At 35.6% G+C, this 12,318-nt stretch overlaps 1 protein-coding gene across 1 annotated transcript in view; it reads right to left on the bottom strand.

The window, feature by feature from the left end:
* Nucleotides 1-12,318, bottom strand: part of AKAP6 (A-kinase anchoring protein 6) — a 273,079-nt gene that overhangs the window by 213,872 nt on the left and 46,889 nt on the right. Inside the window, 1 exon segment of the mRNA XM_031553601.1 lies at nt 3,772-4,129. Coding sequence (XP_031409461.1) covers nt 3,772-4,086 — 315 coding nt within the window. The 5' untranslated portion in view covers nt 4,087-4,129.

The raw sequence follows: 12,318 nt of genomic DNA, 5'->3' as shown, positions 1-12,318 counted from the left end.
AGAGTATCTGTATGAAGTTAGATTTTTTTTTTTCCCAATATTATAATAAAATGGTTCATTTGGAAGGAACCTACAAACATGACTGAGTCCAACCGCCTGACTCTTTCAAGGCCAGCCAGAAGTTAAAGCATATTATTCAGGGTGTTCCAAAAGCCTCCTTGAACACCATTCTTTCAACCTAAGCCACAGATCAAGAACTCAACGTTCCAAGCACTGGGCAAGCACAAAATAACAAGACTATCCCTAACCATTAAGAGCAAACAGAAAAATCTATTAAAAAATAATAGAGGGGATACTAGAGAAAAATGCTTATGGATGTTCTGTAGATTGCCTAAGATGTTGAATCCTTTAGTTATATTTTTGAAGTTATTTTTTAGTTATATTTATAAAGTTACTTTTGAGGTTAAACTGGACCAAAAAGAAACATTCAAAAGCTCTAAAATGAGAGGTTAAAGCAAAAAGAACTTTTCACCTCAGACACTAGAAGTGACCACAGGATAACGTGAGACTGACTCCTGAAATCAATCAGTGTAAAAATTAGACTAATGTTAGATCTAATCTGCTTTGAGATAGGATCACACATTAGGAACTACCTCTTGCCATGTTTATAATAGAGCAGTTTTATACTAACGGTACAAAAAAAAATTTTGCATGCAGACCGATTATTTCCATGTATGTATATACGTCGGTAGCTCTGAAAATAATGCCTATTTATTTCTGCTGAAAATACAACAGCTAAAAAAAGCAAAATAATGCTATTTGATAAAGCAAATTCTCATCTACAAAACAGTTTTTCAACTTAGTCACCACAATTAGCTATGCATTTTTGCCAGCCATGAAAAACTGCCTGCATGCTGTGCTCATAGAACTCTGCATGGCCATCTGGAACATGGCTTGTCTTTCACATTGCTATTGCCACTGCTGAAACACACCACCCATCATCTCAGTGTGCTCACGTCCATTCTCTAGTCTCTATAAACATTTAGCGAATGTCAATTAATGTCAATAGGTACAATTTTTTATGCATGGAGGAATTCAGTTCCACACCTTTGCTTCATATTTACTTTTCTGTCAGATGCTGTTTTGTCAGATTGCCCCTCTGCTGCCATCTGTCACTCGACAACAATATGTAACAGAATATTGTCAGGAAGGCTCAATCTGTATTTCCATACCACCAACATCTGCCTCTGACATCATGGGCCAACATAATAAAATAGGAGGCATTACTTTCAGTGAAGCCCTAATATATATTAATTACATATTCGTGCATATATGAGATGTTAGTACTTCACCGTTTACAATGGGAAGAATGGATAAGGCTTATGCTCATTGTGCTGGTCATAAACCTATCATATAAAAAACTCTTATGTTACTGTTCAATTTAGTAACATTAATTTGTAAATGTGCTGACTTCATCTGATGACTGCATTATAATTACTTTTATTCCATTTACTGAAAATATTAATCATGGCAAACGAAACAGCCTGGAGAAAATAGCTTTTTTCGCGATGCACTCACAGTTATTGATGTCAATTATCCTCAGATGCAATGAGATAACTACATCCATGTTGACCACTTTTCCTCCTTCCTGAACATGTTACTTGCCTCCAAATAAAGCATGAATTACCATATTGCTCCATTTATCATGCACACTTGAGACTCTAGGCTCTGGAAATCTTTTAACTAAAGCTCTAGAAATACTTAACATCAGCAATTGTTAAGTGATGTAATGCAAGAGGATACAACGATAGAGAGTTTGAAATATTTCTAAAGCATTTCTATGGTACTTGATTTTACAGATTGTTATTTCTTTCTTGCCTGTACAGAGCTTAAAAGGCAAGAAAGTTACAGATTTTTTTTCCTAATGTCTCTGTTAACAATTGTTGGGGCTTTTTACTGCTATTCCAGATCTTTTTAGAAAATAATTTTTATAGTCAACGGAAACAATAATATCAAATATTTCAAAAATGTCTTAAAATGCAAATCATTATAGAAAAAGAGAGCTTCTCTGCGAGTCCAAGGTCTGTACATGCATTGTTTATTTATTACAGCCTCAGTCCCAGCACTCATCACTGGCTCACAATTGTGATAACGGTGCATAATTGAGATTCTTATGTGTTATTCTTCTGCCCTTTTCAAAAGTTGCATTAACCAGGTCCTTTCCTAGCCCTGAACAACCCCTAGGTGATACAGCAACTGCTAACACGGAAAAAAAAGCCACCATTAGGAATGCATTTTAAGAAGTACTGTTGAAAATGCTACTTAACTTCTAAGAAGAAAACTGTAAGGGATGCTCTTAATTCACTGACTTCCATTTGGAAATAAAACATCTTCTTGAATGCATGAGGGTGAATAGTATGCACGGAACAATCTGATTACCAGCTGGCACAGGTCAGTTCTGTGTGTACTCTGAGCTGGCCTGAAGCAGTGCGCAGATGATATCCACAAGCTTCCCGGCTCTTCAGTTTCAGCTGAGCTCCAATGTTAATTTGGCCATAAGCAAACTCAGATCAGTGCAGCACAAAGTCCAGCAAGATTCTCAATATTTGCTTGTAGAAATACTTTTTAGACATATTCTCTTAGAGTCTACTGAATTTTGTAGACATAGGCCAGCACACGCTCAAAGACTAGCAAAGTCTACCCCAATTTTCTCAGAAAAAATGGCATGAGCATAGATCATAAAGAACTCAAGACTGATTACAGTACAACTGCTCTACAGATAATGCTCATACACAGAATTGTATTTTAAGACAGCTTAAAGCCTCAGTCCAAAAATAAACATAAATAAAATACCATTGTGCTGAGTATGAAGGAAAACTATGTTCACATAAACAGGCCTCAGAATACACAGCTCTGAAGACAGCTCAGTCTGAAGAGTGAACATTTGCTTACTATTTTTGGAGGCTGTTTGCTTCCTTCAAAAGCATGTTTAGTGTGCTGCAATAAATCCAGCCATGCAAATGAACATGCACAAAAGTTCCAGAGAATATTTGTTTGAATTTTGTTCTGAATTTTCATTGAATTGTTGAAAAAAAATTAGATTTGGGATCAAGAGAGCTATAATTATTTAAACAGACTTAATTTCAGTTGATGAGTTGATGGAAGAAAGATTTAACAAAAAAAAAAAACCCACAGATTTTTAAATTCCATTTTATTTCCAAATCTAGTCTCACTAATGCATTTTTTTGCTGAAAAAAAAAGTGATTGAAAAGTGACTGTCACTATTCATATCTTATCACTTCTTATTGCTTACTATGAGTCAGAGATTTAAAATTATATATATTTACTGTTTGTACGTAGTCCTATCTAAGTTCAGCCTTGAACATAACCTCCTTGTGACTGAGAGCCCAGCATAGACCTATGCTCTTTTTATCCTACTGCTTCAAGTTTCAAGTGAGTAGCCATACTTATTAGGAAACAGATTTTGGAGTTTTATGAACTTAAGCTCATTAAAATCAAAGAGAATATTTCTGGATATTTTCAAGATAACTGATTAAATTTCTTTTAATGCTTTATTTGCTTCTCTTAGAGTGTGAATGTATTCATTTACATGGTTATGGCTGCTGAATCCAGTGATAAGTACTGTAAAAAAAAAAAAAAGTCTGAGAACGATTCTCCTTTCTTTCTCCCTGAAAGAGATTGGTCTATTTTTTAACAAAAGCTGCCAGATATGATACAGCAATTATGAAAAGGCCTTTTGTTTACTTTGTCAGCAGCAAACCTTAAGAAACCACCTTCATGTAAAAGTGTGCAATGTTAAATTCATCCTACCTTTAGCTGTACTAGATGCACATCCACATGCCTGCTATCCGAGTCCTGCTGGACAGAATAAGTCAGATCCCTGACTCTTTCAGATGTCATTCGAAGCCATGTCTCAATTTCTGGCAAATGAAGAACAATCTTCCAATCAGCCCCAGTGTGTAGAGGAGGCGGCTTGTCATATTGCTGGCCAGAATCAAGCTCTTTCATGACATCCTCTTCCCCATCTCCATCTACTGTAGGAGTCATGTTTATAAGCATGGGAGAAGCATCAGATGGCATGGGGTCCAGATCTTGTGTTCTCATAGGAGAGAGTGCTACATCCATGGCTAACGCAGGAAAGTTTAAAACATAATTCTTTAATATATGTCTGTAAGGACAAAAAAAAAATAAAAATAAAAAAAAATTAGAGACTGCTGTTATGAGACCATATTTACAATAAGAAAAACCCAAGCATTCAGTAGAGTAGAAGTAAATGGAAAATTCAGAGAGGTATTATCATACCTCTCAAATAAATCCTTCAAGTTGCAAATCCAACCGACAAGTTTGAAAATGAACAGATTTTTCAAATTAACTTTCATAATTAGAACAAACAACTTCCTTAAGAAAAATAACATTAGCACATTTCTCCCACCATCAGCTTGGAAATAACAGCTTTTATTCACGAAAAAATCGTGCAGACTTTCTACAATAACAACATAAATAAACTGAATGTCCACGAAGTTACTAAAATCTACAAATTAACAAGGGTCTCATATTTGTAAATTAGCACATATTAGTACATATTACTTGGCCTGAAAGTTATGACTAAACAAAATATATCTCAGGTTTTATGAAATTTATTTTGGCAATTGCCTACTCAACTAATGGTCATTTACAATAAAAATTTTGACAGTGTCCTAGTTTTATCAGTATTCCACATCATAACATCATGTGACAGAGTAGAGACACTGCCCTGCAGAGCTGTGTTTCTCATTTATCTCCAGCAGTCTCATGTGAGTTTTAGCTCTCCAAGGGGAAGATACACTGGGATGCACAGCATTTGTAGGCAGACTTCAGTTTTGAAATTTAAATTCTTGTAGTTTTGTTACATTAATAACTGTTGCAATACACAAATCTCTATCAAAATATATAGATAAGAATTCTATACTTAAGTGTCAAAATGCATACCTAAAAAAGTCTTTCTATAGGAGTGACTAGTCTCTTCTCACTGGTGACAAGACAAGGGGAAATGGCCTTAAGTTGCACCAGGGTAAGTTTAGGTTGAATATCAGGAAAAACTTTTGAAAGGGTTGTTAAGCACTGGAATAGGGTGGTGGTTGAGTCACCATCTCTGACTGTGTTTAAAAACTGATTGGATGTGATGCTCACGGACATGATTTAGCAGAGGGCTGTTAGTTAGAGTTGTATGGTTAGGTTGCGGTTGGATTCGATGATCTTGAAGGTCTTTTCCAACCTGACTGATTCTATGATTCTATTCTATGATTCTATGACTTTATTGAAGTCCCAGATCTTTATGTTTTCAGCATAGATTTACAATGTTCACTGGAAAAAGGAAAACATTTTGCTCTGTTCCTCTTCCTCTGTAAGCTCTAGCTACATGAGAAGGCTGCAGTAGACCTTACACCCAAGGAAAAATAAGAATACTTAACAGCATGTTGTCAGACTTAGAGCTAAGTACCTAAAGATCTATGAAAACTTTAATTCAGTAGGAGATGCAATTTCAGAAAAATTCAAATTTGATACATTAGAAATACTTTAATTACATTTTAGCAACTTTTGCTTGCATCTCCATAGTGCTTAGATCACAAAACAAAGGATGTAGTCATACAGCTATTACTTTGGGCAACATCCCAAGTTTTTTATGGGTGATTGAAGACTACAGTTTTGTTTTTAGCATAACAGCAATAAGACAGCAGAAAAAACACCAGTGATTTCCACTACTAAATCAACTATGCTGTATTGAGTTATATTCCTAAATATTTCAGGTAGACATGACAACTCATGCAGAAAGTGAGTACCAAGGAAGCACCCCGGCATCAGTCTACTTCTCATAGTTTAGAACGGGGGGGAGGGAGAGAGAGGAGAAGGGGAAAAAAAAAAGACATTTACTTGTGCTTGATTTTAGGGCCTATCGTGCTCCTATTTAGTAATTTATCTTCTGCACACCTATCACTTCCTCAAAAAAATATTTGAAACTGCTCTCAAGCTGGTTAATATTAATTTAGCACTTCAGAACAAAATTTTCTATCCGTGCAATCAAAGGAAAGAACGAAAAATTTAAATCACTCTCAGTGTCTTCTGCACAATTTCCAACTCCTTCAGCTCAATTTTGTAAAATGCTTCAGAATAAGAATGTGTCAAACAAAAAGCTTTATAGAAAGACTGCATAATATTAATGTTTCAGGATACTGAGCATCTCTCACATTCATCTCTTTTCACATCCCTTGTTTTTCAACTTGAATGCTGCAATTCAATGTTGCCATACATACCCCAAATATATTTTGTTAGACAAAATTCTATCTGAAGACATTTTCCCTTAAATATTGTTGCTCACAGCTCAGTTTTATAGCATATAAATGAACTGTTTCATCAGGTAAAAATATCTTATTTTAAACATATTCTTTACATGAATTCCTCTCTCAAAAAGTGACGTTACAGTGAAGTGGATATAGTCTTTATTTTGATATGTTTGCCACCAATAGGTTAAACAAGTCCACCAACAAAACAGTTGGGCTCAAATCACTAAATGATGCAGAAACACAGAAAGTACAGCACTTGTTTAGTGTGTGTGTGAAAAAACTACAAAACCCACTGGCACTCTGCAAGAGTTTTTCTAACATGACTCAGCACTAGCAAGGACATTAAGGCAATTAGCAAACAGAAATTAAAGCATGCTGTTGAAGAAGCAAACAAAAGACAGCCCATGAGGCATGCAGAGCACAGCTCCAGCTCTAATGCAGTGCATTCGCAACCAGCACCCGCCCCAAACCTGCTGACCTGGGTGCTTTTACGATCGTTCAACTTTAGCTCACCAGCATTACAGCTATACCTCCTTAATCATAGTCACTCTTAGAGTCAAGTTCTTTAAGGCTTTTCTCTCTGCCAGATAATACAGCAAGTTGCAGCACTTCAAGAAAATGAGAAAGAATTTGAAAATAGAAAACCCAGTACGGTCTCTTAAAAAACAAACAAACAAACAAAAAAAACTTACAAAGGTGCTACAACACACTGCCTACTAATTATCAAGGTCTGGGGCACCTTTAAAAAAAAGCCTACACATGCTTGAAAGGAGAAACCGTCACAGCTAGAAGCAACTGAGCCGGAACACCAGCAAGCAGACTGATTAGTACGCAGACTCAAGATATCGCTTCCTGGCAGAATAAAAAGGCACTGTCATACAGCTCTGGTGCAGACAAGGCAAACAAAAAGCTCCTCCTGCTCCCTCCAAAAACTGAGCACAGAAACTCATGGCTTCCCTGGAAGACTCCCGAAACCAGGGACTAGAGCAGGCCCCTTCCAGCTGCTCTCTGGCCCAAAGAGATGCCAGGTGGCTCTGTGCCCTTCCCTGTGGAGCCATGTCTGGGGTAGCCCTGGGGGGCAGATGGAAAAAGCAAAGAGCCCTGCTACAGAAGTGGTGATGCAGGTGCAGGGTTCCACTCTCCGGATCACTGAACATGCTTATGCTGGGTGGGCTGTGACCAGGTCAGCAGCCTAACAGAGAGCTGCACTCATAAGATTCTGTTAAGCCACCAGCTCCTGAAGATAAGTTATCTGCTTGTCACACAATTCTTATGTACACACTTGCATCTGTTGACCCCAGCTTATATTTTTTCCTCTCAATATCCTAATATTTAAGACATTAATTTATACAACACATGCATGGAAGCTAAAACAAGCAAGATAGGATGTAAAGTCCTTCTTTAATTGTTCCAGTATTTGAATAAAGTAGCATCAGTGAAATCAATAAATCTCAGCAATAAATTTTGAGACTTAAAATTTTTTTTTGAACAATATAGATTAAAACATTTGCTAGGAAATGTATGAATGGATAAATCACATCAAGCAATGCTTTGGGACAAATATTATAATGCTGGACATTTTGTGTGACTGACTTCAATTACTCAGTTTGTTATATTTTTGGTTTACTTTTCCAAATTCTGTGAGATGCACAGATAGCAAACTGTAAACCATTATAAAATTTAAAACATTTATTAAAACTGAATACATTTATTCCAGTTACTCTGTATTATATGTTCCTATAGAAAAAAATACTTTGAAAACAAGGTATAGTTATATTTGCCCATCCCAGCAGAACAACTATCACAGCTGAAATTCTTTATAAAATGAACAGCTAAGTTCTACAGTGTCAAATTCTGATAGCACTGGTGACAGCAAGCAGTGCAAAAATCAGAGGCTGGATTTCCTATCAGCCAAATTCTTTCTGTACCTAAAGTATCTGTACAAACTAGGTGGCTTTAAACCTGTAGATGTAGAGCTGAAAACATATTTTCAAATGTCACAATCAATAAAAGTTCATGTATCAATATTTTCAGAATGTAGCCTTTTATCATCATCGTTATCAGTGTAGGAGTGATTTATGAACTCCATTATTAAAAAAATACACCTCAAATTTCTTATTTTCTATCATTTCTGAAGCCACCATTTTAGTACACTAAAAGGATACATTTAAAGATTACACAATACAGCTAAGAGCTTGGACTCTTTCTGGTTGTAGACAAAATTACATAGAGGAATTAAGAGTATATTTTTTTCCCAGGTCCCTTCTATACACTTCTATATGTTTTCATGAGTACTTATATGAAAGGTGAGAAATTCTGTGTAAGCACATGCACACATATGCTTTCTATCTTCATATTCAGTAAGTGCATTATGCCTAACAGATGGCTGATTACCTTCCACTAATCACACAGGCAATCTTGCTCTCCCCTGGTTTTCCGCTCAATCAGATCCCAACGCTTTTATGCAAAACATAGAGTATGTCAACCGTAATATAATTCATCAATCATCACAAGCCTTGAAAGACCTCCTTCACTCATTCTGAACATATTATTCACATTTTCCTTGTTTATACGGTGCAGTACTTTGCCAGCTATCAGATCATCCACGTTTTCCTGCAACAGCAGTCAGCTTCTGTCAAACAAAGATTCATTAAGCATTTTAAGCCATACAGTAGTCCAACCATTGATCAGTGGTGCAGACATTGGGCCGAGTGAATGTTAATGAGCTCTAATTTTTCTTACTGTCACTTATAGTTAAAAATCAACCATAGGCATTATATAGCCACCTGCCTGTCAAGTAAACAATTCATTTCATTCTAAAAAATGGCAAAAAAAAAAAAAAACCTACCAGAAACTCCATCATTAAATAATTATGTCTGCTTGCTGACTCTGAAATATAATGATGTAAATTTTAGCATCAGGTTTAATGAGCTCATCCATGTTGAGTTTTCTTAAAAAGATAGTCACAATGAATATCTTACACAGCCAACTTTAATTTCCATTTCTTTTACAGTTCAGTAGTCTCAGGAATTCTTTGCCAAATGGCAACGACTGTATTTCAGGGAAAGTGTCTTCTTCAGAGAAGCCATTGGTACATCAAAAACTAAACTGTCAATAACTATCTAGAGAGCAACTTAAATTTAATTTCACATTGACATTATCCATGCTAAACTGATTCTATTTCTGATTTCATACTTGATTTAAGAAAAATGACAATTCAAAGAACTGAATTCTAAGAGATGTTTTACTTTTTTTTTTTAAATCCATATCGTTTTATGAATGTGTTCGTATATCAAATACTCCCTTTATCATTGTCCTACTATTAGAATATCAGAATAATTTGAACAGGAAGGGACACTTTTTTCATTTAGAATAGCTGGGACTCGCAGAGGGAAGGTGATGCCTGAACTTCTGCAGGGTACAGACCAAAGAGATATGTACAGTAATGTCAGTATTATGACCAACAATGAGAAACATGATTAGACAGTTAAATGCAATGGACTTAAATTCCATTAAAACATCCACCCCCAAGGCTTTGATGGTACAAAAGCCAGACCACTAATAATTACCAGGAGATATGCCACCATGGATGCTTAAAGTTCCTGATTATAGCTATAAATCAGCAACTACAGTGACTCAGCAAGCTCTTCTGGTATCTGCTGTTTCTTTAATACAAGGTGAAGAGAAATTTAGAACTTGCAGGTATGCAGAAGGTATGAAATACTCCAAACATTTATGCTCTGACTAAATGCAGAATCTTACAAGATTGAAAATTTGGGCAACAAAATAGCAGATCAAACTCACTATAGGCAAACATGGTTTAATATGCAGGACAAAAAAACGATCCTAATCACGTGTATAAAACGGACCTCAAGATGGATGTGACTAATCAAGGAGAACCTTAGAAGGAAAACTGCCCACGTTCTAGAAAAACAATCAGCTCAATATTCAATAGCAATAAAAAAGAAAAGCAAACAATAGAAATATCTAGGAAAAGAATAGGGGGGGAAAAAAAGCAGAAAATTAATTACATAACTATATAAATCCATGGTACCTAGCTGAAATTTTGTGTGAGGAATTTCCCTCATTGCAAAGGGAATCCAGTGGAACTGCAAAAAGGGTTCAAAATAGGCAATTTGAAGGGCAAACAGGAATGGCTAATTGCATCTGTTCAAGTGAAAACTGATCAAGCTGATGCTGTCAGCCTAGAAAAAAGTAGCTTAGAGAATAAAGTAGAGGTCATCTGCCTAAACTAATAGACTTAAGAGAATACTTCGGCCATTCTCTTTGACATGATGTCAGCACATGGCTCTCCAAAGGAGAGCCAGAAGGATTCACTTCAAGTATCCCTTTCAAGAATAATTGACAAAGACCTCTTTAACAATTTCCTGTTTCAGAAAGCATAATGGGGCACTTAAAACAACATTCCTGAACTTACCTCTCTTAAGTTTTCAATTTGTTCGGTGACTTCAGCTGATTAAAAAACTCCAACTTCCTGATTGAAATTCACAAGTGTACATATAGTATTTATTAAGTCAAAATTACTATATACTATAAGAACTTTAAGCATAAATCCAGTGAACTTCTGTCAGAAGTTTTTACCTTTATTGTCAAGTCCCAGAATTTCATAATCTGTAAAAATTGTCCTGTATTCTACTGCTACAAATAATCATTGGTTTAACAGTAGAAGCAACACAGAGCTTTATGTCACAGCAAGACTTTACTAACTCTGCATCTTTACACAAACATCAAATTTACCAAACAACTTATCAAACAGTTCTAGTCTAGTATCAACTGAACTGGAAAAAAGCTAAAAATATTTTTAACTACTCCTCTGAAATCGAGTACTAAAATATTCACACTGAGTCTTGAAATCCACCATGTAGAAAAATGAATACTTGTCGTCTTTAAAATTCTCTTCCAAAGGAATTATCCCGTAAGTGTTCATGTAAAAACATTAATGCTGTGACATATGGTGAACTCTTGTATGAAGCAGCACATAAAATTTATATACTTCAGGCTCATATCATTTTATGTTCTCAGGAAAAAGCAAGGAGACTCAATAAAAATAGTCCCATTAGGTAACTGCAATGAGATGCACCAAACAAACAAAAAACAAAAAAACAACAAAAAAAACAACAACCCTGCTCTATAGTACTTACAGACACTGAAAAAGATTGTGTAGTGCCACATTCATACAGATATGATGTACTCATTCAATTATATTGAGATGAATAGTGCTGTTTCCTGTCAATTTCTGATTCAGCACAGGTTTGCCCTGCAGTAAGAAAGAGTGACTAGATGATGATATGGTGGGAAGACATTAACATTAAAATGGACAAAGAGAAATGAGTTGCACCACATTCACTCATCATTACTTCAGAAGCCTTTATCAGGTATAGCTACACCCAAACACCTTAAGGCATCTGTTGTCCTAATTTTCACTCCAGAATATCAGCAGTTCAAGAACAGGGGCAAGTTTCATACACTTGATTCTTCAACATATGCATGAGAAAGTTTATGTTTCAGTGGGATATTTTTGGCTTTGTTTGTTTGTTTGTTGTTATTTGTTCTTTGGTTTTATTTTATTGTTCTTGTTCTGTTATTTTAATCTCTCTGGGTAAAGTCACACTTGTCATTTTAGTGGCCAGAAGCAAGTATTCACAGACATAGCTTAACTTTTTCCTTCAACAGCTTCATCAGTAAGATGGTGAGGAACACAAAATAGATACTTGAGGTGGTCCCTGATTCAAAAACTTTTCTCTAACGAAACAATACAAAAGGCCTTGTAACAGAGAAGACAGCAAAATCAAGATGAGGCTTGGTTGAATAATAATCTCTATTTAAAACGGCCTTTAGAATGCACAGAGATTTGCTACCAAATATCTCCTTATAGGAGAAGAATTTCAAAATTAAGTTCATAAATTTTATAGCAGCTTCCTCCAATTCTCTCATAAGTATTACTGCCAAAGATTTTTCCACTGGTTTACAGATACATCTAATATTTAATTCTTTTTCTCCCCCAAAGCAGGAAAAA

This window comes from Meleagris gallopavo, chromosome 5, assembly GCF_000146605.3.
Source record: "Meleagris gallopavo isolate NT-WF06-2002-E0010 breed Aviagen turkey brand Nicholas breeding stock chromosome 5, Turkey_5.1, whole genome shotgun sequence".
Lineage (NCBI taxonomy): Eukaryota > Metazoa > Chordata > Aves > Galliformes > Phasianidae > Meleagris > Meleagris gallopavo.
The sequence above is the reverse complement of the archived record's forward strand: the minus strand, read 5'-3'. Positions and strand labels throughout refer to the sequence as shown.